At 39.1% G+C, this 22314-nt stretch overlaps 1 protein-coding gene across 3 annotated transcripts in view; it reads right to left on the bottom strand.

Annotated features, from left to right (window-relative positions):
• Positions 1–1090: 1090 nt before the first annotated feature.
• Positions 1091–22314, bottom strand: part of KLHDC10 (kelch domain containing 10) — a 59002-nt gene continuing 37778 nt past the window's right edge. For all 3 annotated transcript variants that reach the window (XM_079931474.1, XM_079931475.1, XM_079931476.1), the window contains 8 exons: positions 16363–16584; positions 14829–14983; positions 13481–13629; positions 11818–11902; positions 10889–10955; positions 9790–9837; positions 7848–7987; positions 1091–7216 (listed from right to left, as the gene is read on the bottom strand). In XM_079931474.1, coding sequence (XP_079787600.1) covers positions 7007–7216; positions 7848–7987; positions 9790–9837; positions 10889–10955; positions 11818–11902; positions 13481–13629; positions 14829–14983; positions 16363–16584 — 1076 coding nt within the window. In that variant the 3' untranslated portion in view covers positions 1091–7006. The remainder of the gene's footprint in view (positions 7217–7847; positions 7988–9789; positions 9838–10888; positions 10956–11817; positions 11903–13480; positions 13630–14828; positions 14984–16362; positions 16585–22314) is intronic.

Here is a 22314-nt window from a genome sequence, read left to right as displayed (position 1 = left end):
ACAAACTAGAATTTTACGCATGAAACTGGCAGAACAAACCCACCCGAACCAACTAAGCCACTGAAAACTCCTCCTAAGCTACAATGGGTCTCATCTAAGAACCAAATCAGATACTAACATGAGTTCATTTTGAAGCTCTGGCTGGTTTAAAAGGTGTAAGGTCCATTTCTTATTCCTGGGAGGTCTGAGGGGAGTATACTTTTGAAGAGACAGGAAAAATAAACCAAAGGAAATAAAATTGCTCTGCATAATAACTGTAAAATGTTAACTGTAAGGTGGGCTGGGAAGGTTTATGAATTAATTAAGGAGCAGAAATTATATCTTTTCCTCCTTGTGGATTTATAATATCTAAGATTATTCATCCCGGGAAGGTGTATTTGATCCAAAAGTTTGTCAATGGAAACACTGGAAAACGAAAGGTGCATGTGCAATTCTGGATGGGAGACCTTAAAAGTGACCAGACTTGCGAGTGTCCACCCTACTTCACACTTAAAGAGACATGAAGAAAAGTACTACTGGGAGAGGGGATCTCATTAGAAGTGAAACTACACAAAGCAGAGGTCTTGGAGAAGGAAGCATCTGGAAGACCAGTTCCAGAACTAGGAACTGTGGTTTCATTCCCAAAGGACCTTGGCGAAGGGCTCAGATCCTCCTGGGGCTTTTCCCTTGAATCATACAGATAGTCGTGACTCTGTATGTAAAGGTTCACATTCTTCCTCTGAATTCCCTGTAGCTCCTCCAACCCTTCAGAAGTCTTGATACATCCATATAAACTTGTGTGGAGGCGGTCTGGGGAATATATGGGAGGGGGCAGTAAAAGGGAGTATGCCTTGCCCCACAGTTACTCCCTTGCTGATGTCCTGGAGGGAGCCACGTTGCGTTGAGTGGATTACGTGTGTCCAGGAGTTGCAGAGGGGGAGCAGAGAGAAGGCGCCCACAGTGGGTGGGTGTGAAAGGTAGACGACACAGAGAGAAAACTGGACCCTGTGGGGTGGTAAAGGGAGTGGCGGAGGTAGGTTGGACTGACGCTTGGGTCATAGAGGTGAGCTCACATACACAAGTTACTGTCAGACAATCAAGGTGGCCTTGAACCAAATAGATCTGGATAAGATTTATTGATCAGATTGTTTTAGAAAACCAACAGCAAAACACTGACAAGATACATAAATACAGACTGGACATTTTAGGGTAAATTCACTATATTTCCTACCTGCTTGTAGGAAACCAGGTAAGGTGGGAAAAGCTGTCCTGATCATATGGCATGCACACCAGACTGCAAAAGGACTTCCACACTATTCAACAGGACTGTGGCAAACAGCTTTAAAGTAAGGCAAGCATCGTGTGTGGCCTAAGCATACCCTGTACCAAGAGCCAAGCCCAGGCTCGCCTCAGAGACTGCATGTGAGTGAGGTTTCCCTTTCTTGCCTAGTTCTTCCAGAAATATCCTCATTGGCAGGTGCCTTTACAGGGAGATGCCTGGCGCTGTCCCTGCTCAGACTCTGTGTACAAGGAAGTGGCTTTAGAGAAAATCAGTGTGTTTCTGATGCCTCCTTTGTATTCTAAATGTGCAACTAGTAAAACAGCAATTACTACAGCTTGGTGAAACTGCCTCTGACTCACCCTGTACAGTGACTAAGCAGGGCCTTTTAAAAACTTCTAAAAAGTGAAAAAAATAAAAGATAAAAACATGAAAGTTATGTTAAAAAGATGGTACCACTTTTGAAGCACAACTCAAAACTTCTTTCCATAACACCAGATGAGGGAAGAGGTCGCTTTCCACCAAATCTAACGACCTTAGAAGGGAAACGCCACTGCTGGGCATGATCTGGTGGCGATGCACACAGAGGTTACAGAACTCTACCAAGCCTACCTCAGGCCCTGCCAACGCTCCTAGAGCCCCGAGGCATTTGGGGAACCTAAGCAATTTAAGCGAATGGTGACCAGTTTTGGAAGCTTATGATCATAGGACCATAAACCCTCATCCATCCTGGAGCTCAATGCTAGAACAATGAAGAATGAGGAAATTGACTTTTTGTGCTATATCAGAGTGCTGGCAGGTGGACAATTCAGTAACCTATGCCACCTTCTAAACATCTTTAAGACCACATAAAAACAAACTGGTTTTACAGAATTAAGACCAACATAGTCTTAGAGGATAATTCAACCTTTCCTACAAGCCAAGCTATGGGTTGTAGGAAAGGCTGAGGCTCCTTCAAGAATAGTGGAAAAGCAAGTATTTGCAAAGATCCAAAGAAATGTATTCAAATGATGGGATTTCCTCTGCATCATACACAGCTTTTTTCTTCCAATATGTGCTAAGAGTTCTTTGGTGGTTATAGGAGAGACAGCCTAGAACTCAGGGCAGGAGACTATGCCAAAGCAGAAGAGTGAAGAGTGACATCTAAACTCACCATTAACCACTGTCATCAGGTTGACCACCTACAGCTAACTGGGCTGCCTATATGTTTGCTGGTTTCTAGCCCCTCCGTGATTCCTGCTTTTCAATTTCTGACTACACATTAGCCCCACTCCACTGAAAAGGAGATGCTTGTGGGAAAGGGTAGGGAGAAGGAAGAACTATAAATCAATCAATTGTTTGATAGAAAAGTTGAAACACTGATTATCTATGGATTTCAATTATCTGTGCTTTACTCTGGGTAATGAAAGGTCACTGTTAATATACCTTTTGCTTAGAAATGTTAATGTTTATTATTATATTTTTAAATCTAGCTATGTAATGGACACGAATAGCTTAGAGCAAATTTTTACATCATGTCACCAGGGCCCTGAAAAAAGAAGATTTGCCAGTAGAAAGGGTTTCAGTTTGGCCCCTGAACAGTTAAAATTTCAATCTATTCTATATTGGTTTATAGATTTTCCAGAATATGGAAAATACCTTATTAAATGAAGAAAGCATCATTTTCTTCATTTAATAAAGTATTACTTTCACAGATAAATTAGTATATACATGGGAGAACTCATAGTATTAAATATTAGGTTTTAATTCTCCATTTAGAAAACTCCTTACAGGTAGACTTCCTTGTTCCTAGGCAAAGAAATGTAAGAAGATATGCAAACATGAGATAGTACAAATATGACTGGGGAAAAGTCTCAATTCTAACAAACCCGAGAAACAACAAGTCTCTAAAGAGTTGGAGTAAGGAGGCACTGGACTTGAAAGTCCAGCTTTACCAAGAGTTGGCCTAAGCCAGCCAATCACATCTCAAATTTTTGGTATAATTTGACTCTAAAGTAATGAGCTGGCTTCCCCAAGACAGATACAAAATAGTAGTCTACCTGCTTTATAGTCACACCTTATATATAATCTGTATATATCCATATGTGTTTCTATATATTGCACTTAAACTTACAGGACTGCAGTAAGATAGCTGGGAGTACCTCAAAGAGGCAGAGAAGCAGCAGGCATAAACTTTCCTAAGTCAAGTAACAGTGTCAGGAATTCAGAGTGCTGGTTTTGGATATACTAAAATGCCTGGTGACTCCCCATATAAAATTCTAGTCATCTACATTTAAGTCATCATACACACAGTCTCATTTGGCATTCAGAACACGTGCACATGTGTGGTTCTATAGCACTCAGAGCTGATCATACTACATCATTTTCACTAGTGTTATATTAAAAGAAGACACTTTAGACCAAAGATATGTACTTTTATGAAAACGTCACACACAAGGTCTTGGATGTCAGGCCTCCAAAGTCTACCTCAAAGAATACCGCCTTCAAAAGGTTTTAAAAAGGATGCTAGGGGCTTCCCTGGTGGCGCAGTGGTTGAGAGTCCGCCTGCCGATGCAGGGGACAGGAGTTTGTGCCCCGGTCCGGGAAGATCCCACATGCCACGGAGCGGTTGGGCCCTGAGCTATGGCCGCTGAGCCTGCGCGTCCAGAGCCGGTGCTCCGCAGCGGGAGGGGCCACAGCGGTGAGAGGCCCCCGCACCAAAAAAAAAAAAAAAAAAAAAAAAAGATGCTAGCAAGTGTGGATTGAACCAGTCTCTCTTTCAGCTCTCTGTGTCACAGAATTAGAGACCTGCTTATATCCCAAGGACTATGGAAGGATAAGCACAGAGGCTGAACATTCAGTCTTTGATCCCTATAAATCCAGGACATTGTAAATAGAGCTGCAATGAACATTTTGGTACATAACTCTTTTTGCATTATGGTTTTCTCAGGGTATATGCCCAGTAGTGGGATTGCTGGGACATGGAAGCAACCTAAGTGTCCATCAACAGACGAATGGATAAAGAAGATGTGGCACATATATACAATGGAATATTACTCAGCCATAAAAAGAAACGAAATTGAGTTATTTGTAGTGAGGTGGATGGACCTAGAGTCTGTCATACAGAGTGAAGTTAAGTCAGAAAAAGAAAAACAAATACCATATGCTAACACATATATATGGAATCTAAGGAAAAAAAAAAGTCATGGAGAACCTAGGGGTAAGACGGGAATAAAGACATAGACCTACTAGAGAATGGACTTGAGGATATGGGGAGGGGGAAGGGTAAGCTGTGACAAAGTGAGAGAGTGGCATGGACATATATACACTACCAAACGTAAAATAGATAGCTAGTAGGAAGCAGCCGCATAGCACAGGGAGATCAGCTCGGTGCTTTGTGACCACCTAGAGGCGTGGGATAGGGAGGGTGGGAGGGAGGGAGACACAAGAGGGAAGAGATATGGGAACATATGTATATGTATAACTGATTCACTTTGTTATAAAGCAGAAACTAACACACCATTGTAAAGCAATTATACTCCAATAAAGATGTTAAAAAAAAAAAAATCCAGGACAAAGATCCTTTTGCCACCCTGGGTAGTGTGACTTGTTTAATTATGGATAGTTTCTGCCCAAACATCCAGAGACTAGATTGGAGTCATGCAGCAAAGCTTTGTTTTGAACTAATGGAGCTGCTCAGACTGACCTGCTCTGGAGAGAGCTCCTCATTGGAACAAGCCTAGCAGTGGGTGGCAAGAAGTTAAAGGCCAGACTGGTCATGGCAAGAGGGGGATGGGGCCTCTGGAGGAGTTGCTGCTTTCCCTGCTTCCCCCCTACCCCCTCATTCCCCAAAAGGACCCAAACTCACAGATGAAACGTTGTTACAAGACCTTGCAGAACACAGGCTCTATGAACTCAACCCCACATGGATGGGAGGTTATAATAAGGCCTGGAGGTTAGGAGTCCAAGTCTAGAGGCCACATTCTTCTCTTCCCCAGAATTGAACACTAGATGGTAACTTTTTAGCCATAACTCAAAGGTGATTTTCAATCCACACATGAGCCTAAGAGATTCCCTTCTGGGACGAAGGGAGAAGAATAATTTTAAAAGCTAAGCGAAAAAGAGGCACTTAAAGCAAAAACATGTCCCTAGTCTCCCATCTGAGTCTCCTGTTATGACGTAACCAACGGAATGATCAGCACTGTGCCCTCTTGCACACCTTTAGCACCTTTCATACACCGAAGGACTTCCAACTGCTCATGTCTCAGTGACCACTCTAGCAGCCTGATGGCAAAGCAAGTAAAAACTTAGGTCATTTCTTTTTTAGAATTAAAATACAACACAAAACAAACCAGAACTAAAATTTCACACCAAAAAGTGAATGATCCTCAGTTTCATTCCTTCCTCATGCTAGTTTTAAAAATGATACTTAGTTCTTCAGGAAGAATGACCTGTGGCTTTTCCCCAAGACCTTTTATCCAGTTACTAGGCAATTACTCACAGCACCATGCACATTAAAGCAGACAGAAAATGAGGCAAAAAGCTAAGAGAAAAATCAAGGGCCAACTGGTTTTCTAGAGATAAAACCCATTGCCTGAGAATACGGCAGGTGCACGGCCCAGAGTGAGAAAAGAAAACAGTTCTGGAAGAGATATGGGAACATATGTATATGTATAACTGATTCATTTTGTTATAAAGCAGAAACTAACACACCATTGTAAAGCAATTATACTCCAATAAAGAAAGAAAAAAAAGAAACAGTTCTGAAAGGAAATGGCCGATATGACAGTCAAAGTTCACAGCCCAGAGCAGAAGCCCTCCCTGCCCTGCTCTATTCAGGCCTCTCACGAACTTACATTTATGTCCCACAGCATTTATGCCACACACTTAGGGTCTGCAATTCCCCACAGTGAAGTCAAAAAGATACTTGAAACCATTAATAAGCATAGGAGAATTTCAAAACTGCCCAGAACGAAGAACTGTGACCACCATAAATTTCTTGATTTGACATGTTCTTGGTGCCATAATTCCTAAGAGCAACGACAAACAGCACAATTACAACACACAGTAAAGTCTTTAGACAAGTCAACTCTAATCACTGCTGGCACCATAAGGATGAGAAAAGAAATCACTAATCAAGAGCTGCTGAGCTGCTTAACTTTTCTCCAAAGTCAAAGGATCGGTTTGGGTACCTAGGCAGCAAGACATCAACCACCGCTGCCATTAGATCCAGCTACTCAGTTAGATGTACCTTTGAAAACAGGAAGTTAAACATCTAGCTTTCCCTATAATATGCAAGAGTCTCAAGGTTAGCCTTCTTGTTCTATCCCCAAAACTTCTTGTTGTTGTTGCTGGATTTAATTTTTTAAATTTTATTTTTGTTTTTATCGATGACGTTGCTTTAATTTATAGAGCACTGCCTGACAGGGTCATATCCCTAGAGTTCCTCTAAAATTTTCTTTATCTTATCTTAATTCATAACATTATTAAGGTACTTTCAGACTTGCCCTCAACTCCATCAAGGAAGAGGGAGTATGTGAGTATGTGTGTGTATACTGGGGCAGAAGGGAGAGAAGCAAAGAAAAAAGCACGAGGGAAAGTGAGATTCCATAAACTTAAAACAATTTACAGAAAGGCATCTGATGTATTTTCTGAATAAGGCCTTGATCAGGGTAACCAATCCTCTCTGTAGCACATTCTACACTGCCCATAAATAAAGGAGTCTCTTTAAATTAACATTTCCAGTATCAATGAACAGTCCAGAAATCCTCATTTCAAGCGCTCGATGAGTCCCTGTGTGAGTCCAAGGTGCAGAAGCTGTGTCCGGGAGAGGTTTGCTAGGTTGGGGAAGGCCGCAAGCAGCTTCTCCCACGCCAGTTCCAGCAGGCTAGGAACCACCAGCCAGATCTTAAACAACGACCCAGTCCGTTTATTTTCGTGGATGTTCACCACTCCTCCATGAATGTACATGCAACCAGCCTATGAACAAATGGCAGTCAAAAGAGGATAAATTCACATGGGAGAGAAACAGGTACTTACGCTGAAGATTCAGCCAAAAAGTTCATAGTAGGCTGAATTAGACAACAGGAAACAGAAAAGTTTCTCACTGATCCCAACACAGTGCAGAGATCAAGAAAGGCTTAGATACTGAAGGAGTTACTAAGGGAAAAGCAAGAGGCTGGTTTTACTTCAACAACAACTCCAACAACGGTAAACTAAGACTATATTAGGCATCCCCTGTGCCCAGTACTAGGGTACAAGGTGAAAATAAAGGTCTTTGCATTCAAGAAACTAGTAGAATCTTCAATAACATGGCATCTTGGGGGTAAAACTGTTCTGCCTTCCCAGGAAACACCTTTGATGTCACTGTCAGGGCCTGAATGCCACATGTAGCATTGCTTTTACATTTATGTTGCTCTTTTAAGCTTGTATTATGATGGTTTTTCTCCCCTTTTCTCAGAGGAAGAGCTAGCTTTGGAAGAAAGGTTTTAAAAACACATTCTTAATCCAAGCTTTGCTAATATCAGAATCTTCTTTTCTTGCTATATCTCTAAAAATATCTCCTTATCATCTGCAACTACATAAAAAAGATACGAAAATGAAAGCTTACTGGTGTAACAGCTGCACAGTGAAAATAAACTGGCTCTGGCATGGTAGCTGGGAGCTTTACCCATTGAAAAGTCTGCAGATTCAGCTTCCAGATATCTCCCAGGATCACTTCTCCATTATAGCCCCCGCAAATGAACACATCTATCAGGAAAAGAGAAAGCCAAAATCACACAAAGGAAAAGGGCCACGGTGACAGCATGTCCTGTAGTAGCTCTCACGGCTAGGTGACACGGGACCAGTTCAGTCCCCATACCATACAGGACTCCAGCTGGCGGGCCGCTCATGCTGCTGTCCTGTCCCTCACTAAAGTTCGGACACTATGTTGGGATCTTTGCTAGGGCTAAGAATGCAAGCCTCTGAGGAAGCTTCATGTCTAGGTTCTCAACTACAGGTGCCAGGCATAGGAAGTGAATGAGCAAGAAGGTTCAGGGAAAATAAACAAATAGGTCCAGGGAACAAACAGGAGTGCACATGCTCTAACGAGGAAGATGGCGATGCAGCTCCAGCTCATCGATGCCATGCAGGACTTAGGGTCAGCAACTGCCAGATCTTCCAATTTTTTAAAAGACGCTGGAAATCCAGATTTTTGAAAAGTGAAACATTTTGATTTTTAAATATTGGCCACTAATTCAAAAACTGTAATACACACATGAGCCAAAGAGAACACATCTGCAGGCCACCAGGCTGCAAACTCTCCTTTTAAATAACATCCTGAAAAGGATAGACATTTTTCTGCCCATAGAGACAAACATTCTCTACTTAGACAATTAACCTGCAATGTTCAGTTTGGGGGCACAAAAGAGGTTTTTCCAAGCTTTCTTCAGCCCAAAGAGGACAGCTTGAAGTCCCATTTGACCTGTACCAGTTATTTATGTCAGGAACAAAACCTTCCCAAAATCAAAGGTTTTTTTTTAATTATTGTTCTTGTTGTTCTTTTTGTTTTTATAAAGTCAGTTAGTTATAACTAAGTCAACAACATGTAACAAAGGCTATGTGAACCTTCAAGCTAAATGCCCACAACTATAGCTGAATTCCATTTGTATGGTGCCTGGACTCAAAGAACCAAATGAATACACGTGTTAACTCAAATCTAGATCAAGTTTAAGTCAATACAATTAAACTATAAAATACACTGGAAACTTTTCTGGCTAGGATTTAAAAAAAGTATGGATCCGTTCTTAGAGAGGCAAAGCTGAACAACGCCACTATCTATAAATCTTGTCCAAAGAGCAGAAGCATAATAAAAAGCGCCTCTGTACTAGAGATGGCAGCATAATCCTAGTAAAATCTGAACTAAGCTGCTGAAAGGATACAGGCTATCAAACTCATTTACACACACCTTCCTCCCCTCCAAAAATTTAAGGTGGTATATCCAACTATAAAATAAGCTGTAAATTAAAAGACAGGACGGTTGTCCAAAGAGGAGTCATTTATCACACTCAGATAAAGTAGCTGCAGCTGCTTTCTGAAGCCATACAATGCTTGTGTTGTAATATGGCCAAAGAATGCGCTAAGAGTTCTATCTGGTATCAGATAGAGAAGAGAATAAACTTAATGAAATAACACTCTGAAGGAGCCATTACAATTTTAATACAATGTCTACCAAGGTTTCTACTGTATGTCAGGATTATTAGTGTTACCCACCAAAACCAGAGACATCTGTTGAGGTGGGGTGCTGAACGATTAGGTGGTAGAGTAAAAGCTTATTTATCACTTATTTTTGAGTTCTGTGATAACTGAGGGAACCCAAACAATACATTCGTTTACTTTATGAAAATTGCTGAGAGACGCAGAACTTTATGGATTTCCCTTTAAGTCTAAACTAAAAGAAATAGACTCTCCCCAAAGTTATGCCTCTTTTAAAGAGTTACCATTAAGAAATAAAATAATCTCAGTATGTACAATTACAAAAACGGAACCAGCCTGTTATTTAAAATCCTTACCATTTTTTATCTGAACACAACTGTGACACCTTCGGGCTGCAGGAAAACCTGCCAAACACATAAATACAGAAATTCCATTATTCACAGAAAGACTGGGAGTAATGGTGATCCGACACAGCAAAAGACATACTATGAACAACTTGCTTAAAACAATCCCTTTGTTGCATTAAAGCAAACATTGACTAGTCCTTCCAATCCTGCCTTATTTCACACTAGAATAAAGCCATCATAAGTTTCATCATAATGATATAATGTTAAGGTGTCAGGAAAACAAAGTGAGGTGGCAGTGGGCAGGGGTTACTAGTGGCTTTCCCAAGCCCTTTTACCCACAAAGAGACAGGTAGATCTTGATTTAAGGGCCTACTTTTATCCTACCCAGATTTCCCCTCTTCCACAGAATTCACCAATCCCCATTAAAAGTCTGTGCTCATGGGCTTCACTGGCGGTACAGTGGTTAAGAATCCGCCTGCCAATGCAGGGGACACGGGTTCAAGCCCTGGTCCAGGAAGATCCCACATGCCGAGGAGCAACTAAGCCTGTGCGCCACAACTACTGAGCCTGCGCTCTAGAACCCGTGAGCCACAACTACTGAGCCCACGTGCCTAGAGCCTGTGCTCCGCAACAAAAGAAGCCACTGCAATGAGAAGCCCGCACACCGCAACGAAGAGTAGCCCCCGCTCACTGCAACTAGAGAAAGCCTGTGCCCAGCAATGAAGACCCAATGCAGCCAAAAATAAATAAATAAATAAAATTTAAAAAAATGAAATAAAAAAAATAAAAGTCTCTGCTCAGTTGCTGAGGAAGAATAATAATTGGGCTAAGGAATACAAGTAATTTCTTTTCTTTTTTTCTTGGCCACGCCGCACAGCATGCGGGGTCCTAGTTCCCAGACCAGGGATCGAACCTGTGTGCCCTGCAGTGGAAGCTTGGAGTCTTAACCACTGGATCGCCAGAGAAGTCCCGCAAGTAATTTCTAATACCAATTTAACAGATATTTTTCTTCTCATATAATGCAATAAAATTCCTTTTTCTCTTTCAGAACAAGTAAAACTATAAAATACATTTATTAAAGATAAATGAATCAATATTTTAAATTTACCTATTTTTTCATGGGGTTTTGTTGCAATTTCCTCCCATGCATTCGTTTCAAGGTTATATGCATGAATCTTGGAGAGAAAAGAAAAAAAGAGAATACACAAAAAATTTTAGCTAGCCTGAAAACTGGATTTTTCATAACAGCCTGTACAAACATATTCTTGGTTGAAAAGCCTTCTTTTCCTTTGCTATTCTCTGATCTTTCCTAATTCTAATATAAGGCAAAACATTAAATGAAGCAATTGAAAATTAAGCACATACATAATTTTATTATTTTTAAATCATAGAAAAGAATGAAGAAAAAAGTTGGAATTCTGCAACTTGCACATTTTCTACAATGAACATGTATCATTTTTATAACAGAAGAAAGCAAGTGTTGGTAAGAAAACACGGAACTGCAGTTTTGACAAAACTTGAAAAAGACCATTAAGGTTCCCAATCAGGAGCTCTGAGGCCTACAGATTTCCCCTGGGACATATGGATTTAGAAATGCCACAGAGACAGATGAATCAAAGCCCTTCAGAACGCAGCTTTCTAAAGGTAGTGATGTGCAGTCCTAAACATGCCTGTTCTTTTTAGATACACAGCACTGACAATGAGAGGGATGTGACATTCTGAGAATCCTGGTTCCAAATCTAATTAGTTGCTCCATTTAACCTACTATTATCTTTCTTTTAATGTCTTTTCTCATCTAGCATAAAGAGATAATTCTAATAAAGTATTTTCAGTGCGTAATTATGCAACTGTCAACTGGAAAGCATATCAGGGGCACAGAGTTCAACCTTATAAAGAGCGTCTAACACAAAATAGGTGTTGATGAAGAAACTGCTTGAAAATTACAATATCTACAGTAACAGAATTGTTACTTATTATGCTTAGTATAACACATGCCTCTCTCTAGCCTTCTTCCTCTCTCTCTCTTTTTTAATATACCTTGTTTAAGGAATAAGCTGTCCAAGAAGTACCACCTCCCAAGATGTAAATCCTCTGCCCATCATGTGCAATTTCATGTCTGTATCTGAAAATATACAATAAAATACATTTATAATTATGGGAAAAATGATCTACCTAAGATTTGGCTGCAAGACTTTTTATTGCATCATTATTTATAATAATAAATTATTGGAAATAACCCAAATGTTTAATAATAGTGAATTGGTTAAATAAATTATACAATATATAAAAAATGGATTAGCATGCAACCAATAAGAATGTAGGAACAGAGGATGGTTAATATACTGAGAACTTCTTTTCATGTCATTAACTGAAAAAAAAAATCAGTTATATAAGAGCAGATAGGCTATAATCCTACTAAGAATTTATAGATATACAAATATGCACAGAAAATGACTATAAGGATACATGCAAAATGTTAACCCTGGTTATCCCTGAGTTTAGATTTTGCTTTTTATTTTCTTCATTTTGCTTATTGGTATTTTCTAGATTTTCTATAATCTTTTTGTGATAACTTTGTATAAGGGGGGAAATTATTACAGTTTTAAAAAGTGATTTGCCTACATTTAATTAGAAAGCTTAGACTATGGGCTTTCAAATTAAGACACTTATTTAACAGATATAAAAATATCAGAAAAATTATGCTACATAAAACTGTGAATATAATATGAAACACCTACCAGAACTTTTATCCAAGCAGTCTAGCTAAAAGCTGAAACAAGTTATAATATGTCCATAAGATGATTCAAAGAAGGCAACCATGTGAAAATGCTTTGAAAACAATCTATTTCCTCCTTTCCCTGGAGGCCCTGGTGCTGATAAAATAAATTACATCAAAATTGCTCCCCATACGAAGCCAGCTCCCAAGTCCTCTCATGGTAGTTCTGCAATAATCAGCCCACTAAGATACTACGATAGACATAAGTCCTCCTTGGCACCCATATGTCGTTTTTTTAAAGGCAACAAAGACATAATAGTCTAAACAGTGAATAAAAAATTATTTACTGTCTTTGCTTTTAAACTAGAGGGCAAAAAAACCTCTTTAAGTTTTCCAGTGAGTTTAATTCTAAGAAGAGGCAACTGCTATTAGGAAAAAAAAAAAGTGAAAGATCTACAACTGCTACTAGAAGGCAACTAAAGAGAATCATGTGATGTTTGAGTGTTTAACAGAGCACTTAAAATAAATGACCTTCCCTTCCTTTCTTCCATCCATCCAACCAACACTCACTGAGTACCACTATGGGCAAGGCACTGTGTTCTTACTGGGGATACGGTTGTAAGCAAATAAGCCAAAGAATCCTAATATGCAAGTTAAGAAGGGAAATCAAAAAGTAACTAGAATGTAATTATTTTGCCTGTAATATGAAATTTGGTTACAATTGTTACCATTGGTTTCACTATTTTCCTAATGCAGGAAAACTGAAGTACAAGAGGAAATAACAGGAAAAAAATTCTTTAATTCAGAGGGAGATATCATTCCCTCACCAGAAGATCCTTCTTTAATGCTGAACTGGGATCTAACAGCCAGTTAGCTATTTTCACCAGGCCAAAGGGTCTTCTTCAAACCATACTGCCAATATTCTGAAAAAAAAGTAAAATCTTAGCAAGAAAGAATAAATATGCTTTAATCCTAGAATCTCACCTCTCTTCTGGTAGATCACAGGATAGGTTGTTTGGTTTCAGTTGTGTCCACTCTCTGGTATTGAGATCTAATTTGTGCAGGTCTGTGCTGTAAATATAGCCAGTTGTCCCTCCAAAGACATAAAGGGAGCCATTGATGATAGCCATGGCCTGGATAATGAGGAAAGGTGAACGAGACTTCCTCGTTAACACTTGATTGAAGAAGAATGTAACCTTATTAGATATCCCCAAATCAGCTTTTATGAAATTTTCTTGTATTTTTTAACTTTCTAAAAATCAGACCCTTAAAAAGGACTAAAGATCTTAGAGAAACAGAGATTATTTTTAGAAAAGTTACCTTTGCTCAACTGGAAAGAAAGTTCTATCTAGATAGGCAAAGGGCGTCAGATGATCCTTAGGGGTCCTAGCCAACCAAAGAATTTATAGATCATGGACATGAGCATTTCCACTGAAAGCTGCTTCACTTTCTAAGCAGTCTGAAGAAAAATGCCCTTAAGGAGAAGGAGCAAATATGAAAATAAGGCACCAGAATCCCTTAAGTAAGAAGTCTAGAGGTGGCAGTCCCCCAAACTTGACATTTTCCACCAGACTCTTCTCAGTGTAAGTTTTGCTATTGTTATGGTAATTTCTTAGAGTTTAAATGCCTCCTGTGGTGGGATATGGTCATCCAGTATGTGCCTCACACATAGTTCAGAAGCTATGTATCAGCACCAGTGCCAGCCAGTGCTAGTTGAGAAAGAAGCCACAGCTTTGGTTGTTTTAAGCTTAGCCCATTACTCTCAAAGGGTCCCTGAAGTATGGTGAGTTGTTTTCCTACCTTTTTAGATACAACTTTTCAAACCTAAGGTTTGAAGCACTAGAACCTAACTGGAAACTAATTTCTACATAATCTGTGTTTTAGCTCAGATCTGTATAAAAGTCTCTTAACATCACTGCCTTAGCAAAGACCCAGTGGGACTCAGTAGATAGGGATCATCTACCCTATTACTTAGGTTAGAAAGCTCTTCAAAGCATCATAACACTCTAAAGAGGATAGGACCTGGGCCATAAATAGCCAAATCTCTCATTGGGGGTGGGTGAGGTCCTGACATTTACAGAAACCTCCATACAGGTCTAGATCATTGATCTTAATCAGAAACAAAGAGTAAGGGGAAAAAAAGGAAAGAAGAAGGCAAGCAACCAGATTTACAAACTACAATTTCACATCAGAACTGAAATATCAAATAGTAACCACAATGAATTTATTCTCCGTTAACAAAAATTGGTGGCAATGTAAATATTCTGACATTGTTCCTGGAACTAGAAAATCTGAACAAATACATCCACAATGACTGGCTATAGATTGGTACCTGTCCATATATACGACTGGGTTTCTTCCCCCGACAGCTGAGTAAAGCCCATCTCTTATACTTCACGTTACAGACATGGACGTCATTGCCGTTGCTCTCACCAAATGGGATGCCTGTTCCTCCAAACACCAACAGGTTGTTTCCATGCAGCACAACTGGGAAAGGAGAAGCACAAATTTCATTTTTGTACTGGCTACCTGCAATGTGTTCCCACATTAACCCAGAAAATCTGAGAAACTCAAAAATGTCCGCTTTAATACTTTCAGAAGATAGCTCAAACCACTGACATACAACTACTACAAAGTTTTACAGAAAAAGATCTAATTCACACTATTTCACATAGCTCACTGTCTGATATGTGACATGTATTGTGAAATGCATGAAACACTGTATATAACAATACAGAATGATATGAACTACAATCCACCACTGCTGCTTAACACAGTTCAAGTACACAGTAAAGCAAAAGAAAATGAAGGATCATCGCTGCCTTAGCAAAGACCCAGTGGGACTCAGGATGAAGGGATAAAAGGACCATTCGGTTTTTGCCAGGGGAATGATCTCTACATTTTAAATTATAGTTTCTGTCATCTTAATCCTCCACCAGATAAAAAGAACACGAATATCCTGCTAGTAACTTTCTGCTCCTGTCATCACACACACTTGTATATACTTTTTCTCTCTCTGATGGCAAATATTCTGAAAATACTGCTACTGTATTATTTCAGTGACTTTTTTTTTTTAAACCAATTATTCAATTGATGTAGTGTAAGAGTCAACAGCATGAGCTCTGGTGCCCGTGAGAGCTGGGTTTAAAGTCTCGTGTGACCTCAGGAAAGTTATTTAATCTCTCTAAATTAATCTTCCCAACAACCCTATGAGGTAGGAACTATTATTATCTTTTCCATTTTTATAGATGATAAAATAGAAGTGGTGAGAGGTTTAAATAATTTGTTGAAGGTTTCCTAAAAAGAACCTTGCCAAGCTAGGGTTCAATCCCAGGCAGTCTGGCTCCAGAGCTTGCACTCACAGCCACTGCCCTTCGGGCCTCTCTAAAGCCTCAGTTTCCTCATCTGTACAATGACGATAATTCCAGTGTTGGCATCATAGAGATGTTGTGAGGATTAAACAGATACCACATGTGAAGTACTTTGCTCAAGAGCTGCAAACCCCATTTGTTGATCTTCTACTACATTTTGCCTAGCATATATATGATACTTTATGTTGAACCCTCTGAGATATTATTAATTCCATTTTATAGGTAAGGAACTAGAAGCTAAAAATCATCTGTCAAGTAAATGACATACAGCTAAGTTCAAACTCAGGACATCCAGCTCACAATTGATTCTGAATCACCATGCTATAGTACTGACACAGTATTATCACAGGAAGAGTCTATCCATTAACAGGGTTTAATTATATTACTATTATGATTTAGTATTATTAAACATTATTAACAAGGAAAACATGTGACACTGAGCCAGACCTCTCAGACATTTCATAAAGTCAAAAGTTCAGAACTGCTGGCACTCACGTGACATAGATGCCAACTCTCGGGGCATGTAGCCATCTGTGCCCATCTGGTGCCATACTCCTGTAGCAAAATGATACCTCCAAAGCTCCCTGAAGAGAGGATAGTCTTCATTATCTGGCCCTCCTGATTCATCATAATCTGGGTTATAACCTCCAAACACATACAGATTGGTATTATCTGCCACACAACGATGTCCGCTTCGTGCTGGTGGAGGTCTGTGGCCTAGGAGAGAAGAGGACAGCTTTCCGCAGATGACCCAGCACATTAAAAGCACAAACAAAATTTGGCAACAAACATTTCATCTTTAAAAGGAAATCAGGGAAAATTTATAATGTGGATGTACTTTTTATTTACTTAGGTTATTTTATACATTCACACATACTACTTAGGATTTTAAGGAGCTAGTCTCCATTTCTATTTCATAGGACTATTTTCAGATTTTGATAACTGTAAAAAGATTTTTCCCAAGGGAGGCAAAATAGCATCATAAACTTGAGAAAATGGCTGGTAACTTGGAGTTTTCAAGAAAAGAAGGCGGAGGGGTTTAATAATCCAAAAGCTAAAAGGACAGATTTTCTATTTTCTTAGAGGAGAAGAAAACACAGGCCAACGAAATTAAACTGAAAATATTAGAGAACTACATAAATATAATCACAAATGTGAATGAGTCATGTATAAATAAAAATACACATACATAAAACCTGTGATTTTTCCACAATATATAATTACACACTTAAAAAGAAAACTGGCTTTCAAAGAGTTATAGCAATGTCTGGAATTTAAATACCACTCCAGACATTATGGTAGTTAACAAAGAATACCCCTGTATTTATCTCAAAGAGCATCTTTCATCCTATTAACAACTTTACTGAGAAAAGCTATTTCAGGGAATTTCCTGGTGGTCCAGTGGTTAGGACTCGGTGCTTCCAATGCTGGGGCCCCGGGTTCAATCCCTGGTCGGGGAACTAAAGATCCCACAAGCTGCACAGCCAAAAGAAAGGAAAAAAAAAAGCTATTTCTACAATTTGTATTTGTAAGCTTTCTGAAGTTTAAATTATGTCAACTAGTCTACTAAAAGTTACTTCAAGATTATTTTAGAGTAAAAAACCCCGGAATTTATATTACTTCTATTATCCTTACAATTTTTACACCAGTCTACACAAACCCTTATATAGCTACAAACCAAAGATGCTTAAATACACACTGGATGGAATAAGCTACTATGGTCATCTGTTATCCTACAGATTTATCTACTTTCATATATTAGGAATAGATACTAGTATAATATTAATATTTATGACAATGCTGGACACCTAATAAACATTTGTTATATAAACATTTATTACCAGCCTAATATAGGCCTCACATATTTATACTTTAAATCAAAATCCCACTTCCTACGGTATGCTTTTAAACAAGAACTGAAAAGAAATTGCACAGAGCTAGAAAAACTAAAAACCAAACGAACAAACCACGAATCACCCAATCACTTAATTCCAACCTGTTGGTCCTGAGAATCTTTGATGGCTCCTTACTGCTCAAGCTTGAAGTCTTCAAACAACAATTCAGAGCCTTTCCTGATCCTGATCCCTCACATTCCTGCCTGTTTACGTCTGTCTCTCTGCTTAGAAAGTCGAGTCCTTCCCTTAGCTCTTGGCCTGGTCTACCTAGCCTTCAATGCCTGGAAGTTCCCTGGTGGCCTAGTGGTTAGGACTCTAGGCTTTAACTGCCATGGCCTGGGTTCAATCCCTGGTCGGGAAACTGAGATCCTGTAAGCCGCGCAGTGCGGCCAAAAAAAGAAAAAACCTACAGCCCTTACAATTCAGTACCATACCACTCAAATAATAAGACAGACATGGACAATTAATAAGACGATTACACCATAACTATGTAAATACATAATAAATATAATTTTAGGCAAACTATAATCACTGAGGAAATTTACTCACAAGTTGTGATTTACCTCAAGTGAACTCAATTTCTCTTTCTAAAAATCTTGAAACACAGAAAACGTGGTGTGGAAGAAAGAGCAATAACTTCTACAAATATCTAGATTTGAATCCAGGTTCTTTCTAACTGCTTCCTTGAGCAAGTCACTGACCCTCACTGAGTCTCAGCTTCTTCATTTGTATGAATGGATTATTATTCCTGTACTTTACAGATTTATTATACTTGCTATTATGTTAAAATGTTTATTGGTTAATAATATATGTATCTTCCCAGGAGGCTATAAGCTATTTGAGGGAAGAGGAATTATTTGCATTCACCTTTCTATTACCAAACCTAAGGCACACAGAAAACACTGAACAAATTTACAAATTTAATTTTTCTCTACTCATTTAGTTAATATTTATTTTTCTTCTCCAAATAATTCTAAGTTTCTAAAGGGCAAAAATCATGTATAGCAATTAGCCTGTATCACCCACAACACCTAAAACAGGGATATATAACAGACACTAGAAGTTTCACTGATACTAACTTCAGGTCAAAGTTAACAGTAACAGGGATGATCAAAACAGTGTAGAGCTCTCAGTGGACTTTGATATTGTGCTTAAGAGAGATACAATTTTGGGGATAGGGGTTGGATTATGCAATGGTCTTCTCAAAACACAAATGTTTCTAAGAATTAGCAAGACAAATTTTAAGAAAAAAAACAGAGTTGCTATGGTCAACAGACAGGAACTCTAAGAATCTCTATAATGTCATTTGCTTTATTACCTGGAGACAAAAGATACTTTTTGAAACTGCTTTTGGGCAAATATGAAAAGACATACAGTATATTCCAGGATTTTCTCTAAACGACTGTACAACGGAGAAGACATTCCATTCTAAGTTTACTGCCAACTATTTTTGAGACAAATGTAACTCACATGGATTAAAGGTTGAGGAGTCAATGAAAGATGATTTTATATTTACCCACTCATTCATTCATTCATTAAGCCAAAAATATTACTGGACGCCTCTACATACCAGGTACTGTACTAGTTGCTGAGGATACAATGGTAAGACCATTACTCTTTCTGTCCTCTGCAGCTTACAGTCTAGTCCTGCGCTGTCCAACACAGTGGCCACTAGCCACATATGACTCCTAAGCATCTGAACTAAGGCTGGTTCAAACTGAGCTATGCTTTAAATGTAAAATATCCCCTGGATTTCAAACACTTAGTATCCAAAAATAAATGTAAAGTTACTGATTTTTATATCTGAATATAGGTTGAAATGACATTTTTGATCTCTTGAGTCAAATAAAAATTAAGATTAATGTCACCTATTTTTTACTTTTTTCATGTGGCTACTAGAAAATTTAAAGTTTTGTGGCTCACATAATATGTCTATCAAAAGTGCCTGTCTAGCTCAATTGCTGGCTTCTGTAAATAATGCCATTATCTATGCAAATTAAACTGCTGGGTAAAGAGCATCTGATCAACGTATGATAAATATTATACATCCTGTCAAGAAGTCTTATAGCTAGGAGTAAAGAGGTAACTATTCTTTCTCTTTAGTCAGTAACTAAAGATTTCTTTGTACATATTTATAGTCCAAGAGTGACTAACATATTAGAAAGCCATATTTTATTTTGAATAAATCATGGGGATTTATCAGGGTCAATGTCACGGAGACTACACATTAATTTTCATTATAAAGAATATAGCATAGGCTCCTCAACCTTGACCAAAACTTAACTGGGTTTTAGATTCTTAAAGTAGTTCTCTGAATCTTGTCCCAAATTCTCCATGTGCAAACCCCACTTTCCTAAAAAGTACTTGCTACTAATAAAATCAGCCACAGAATTAGGTTACCTGATTGAGGAACTCCAATTAGAAAATGCAGAAGTCAAAAATTAAAACTGAACCTGTGGGCTTGCCTGGTGGCGCAGTGGTTGAGAGTCCACCTGCCGATGCAGGGGACACGGGTTCGTGCCCCAGTCCGGGAAGATCCCACATGCCGCGGAGCGGCTAGGCCCATGAGCCAGGGTCGCTGAGCCTGTGCGTCCGGAGCCTGTGCGTCTGGAGCCTGTGCTCCGCAATGGGAGAGGCCACAACAGTGAGAGGCCCGTGTACCGCAAACAAAACAAAACAAAACAAAAACTGAACCTGTATGCAGAGGTGAACTCAATACCCAGAAGGGAACATGCAGCTGAGGGAGTATGTACCTGTGGTAACTGAGCCATCTTTTTGCTTCAGTGTGCTCATCATGTGACAATGATGAGCACACTTGCTCTTTACCCCAGGGAGTAAGCCAGAGTTTACTGTAACCAGGGACATGGGCTTTAGTTTGCAGCCCAAAGGAAGAAGCTGTCCGAGATAAGGCAATGAGGTTGCGCCAATGTTATTACTGTTACAAATAATTTTGTAACAAAGCTTTCTTTATGTAGATTTATATGCAAATGTCTAAAAATTTCTGGAAACATAATTTCTGGGGTCAAAGGAATATACACTTAAAATTGACACAGATAGGGGACTTCCCCGGTGGCGCAGTGGTTAAGAATCTGCCTGCCAATGCAGGGGACACGGGTTCGATCCCTGGTCCAGGAAGATTCCACATGCTGTGGAGCAACTAAGCCCGTGCGCCACAACGACTAAGCCTGCGCTCTAGGGCCCACGTGCTGCAACTACTGAGCCCGCGCACCTAGAGCTCGTGCTCCACAACAAGAGAAGCCACCGCAATGAGAAACCTGTGCACCACAAGGAAGAGTAGCCCCCGCTCACCGCAACTAGAGAAAGCTCACGCACAGCAATGAAGACCCAACGCAGCCCCCCCCAAAAATTGTTACAGATATAATATTGTTATAGAGCCATATTGCTTTCCAAAAAGACTGCAACAATTTATACCCCCAGCAATAGTGTATGGTAGTGCCTATTCCTTTATGCCCTCTTCAACCTTTTTAGTTTGTGCCAATCTGATGGGTGTCAGGTTACTTTGTATTTCCCTGATTTTTACTAGTTCACGTTTATTGGCCCATTTGTATTTCTTCTTTGGGGAATTGCCTGATCATATCCCCTGTCCACTTTCCTATCTATTGTGTTGCCTTCTCACAGATTTGTAGAAATTATTTATTTATTCTATTTCTTTCTTCCAGCCTGCTATTGGGCTTTTAATTTTGTTTATGGTACCCTTTACTACATGGAAGTTTTTGTGTAATTGAATCTCTCAATCTTTTCTTTTAAGGCTCCTTTGCAACAACAACAAAAGGCTCATTTGCTTTACATCTCATTTAGCTCTGCATCATTATAAAATTACTATTCTTATTTATTTCTAACAATTTTTTAGTTTTGATTTTTAATATTCAGAACCTGAATACATTCAGAACATATTTTTGTGTATTTTATGAGGTAGTAGGGCTCTAATATTTCCTGCAAAATGGATAGGCTATTGTCCCTAAACCCCTTATGGAAAGTCATCCCTTCTACACCGAAATGAAATGCCATCTTTATTGTGTACTAAATTGACATGTTCTAGAGTAGAATTAATAAAATCCCAATATCCAGGTCTAATCACCTTGGACACAAAATCTATTGCTCTTTAAGAAGGCACACAATTAAGACACATCACACAATCTTAAATGCGAAAGCTTGCGAATAAAGTAGCATATAACATTTTTGCTTAATAAGCCTATCACAAGATGTAGCCACCTCTAGATGTGCTATCAAACATTTGTGATAAAGCCATTGTAAAAAAAAAATTAAAACCTTTATTGCTAAAAGTATTAACTAGTTATATATATCATACAGCCTAAATGATAAATTCAGTTTAACTTAACTGGTCCCTTCTTTCCAAATATAAAGCCCAGCATTACCTCTACCTGAGAAGACAGGTCTTCTATTGTACACCTGGAAGCCTGGACAGGAAAGCCGGGGAAGACTGGGCCAGCTGGTTCCTATCCCTGACTGGTACGTAGACCGTTTTACTACTCCCAGAGTCCAAGCTGCTCAGGCAAAGGCCATCCATCCA

Source organism: Stenella coeruleoalba (assembly GCF_951394435.1).
Source record: "Stenella coeruleoalba genome assembly, chromosome: 9".
Classification (NCBI taxonomy): Eukaryota; Metazoa; Chordata; class Mammalia; order Artiodactyla; family Delphinidae; genus Stenella; species Stenella coeruleoalba.
The sequence above is the reverse complement of the archived record's forward strand: the minus strand, read 5'-3'. Positions and strand labels throughout refer to the sequence as shown.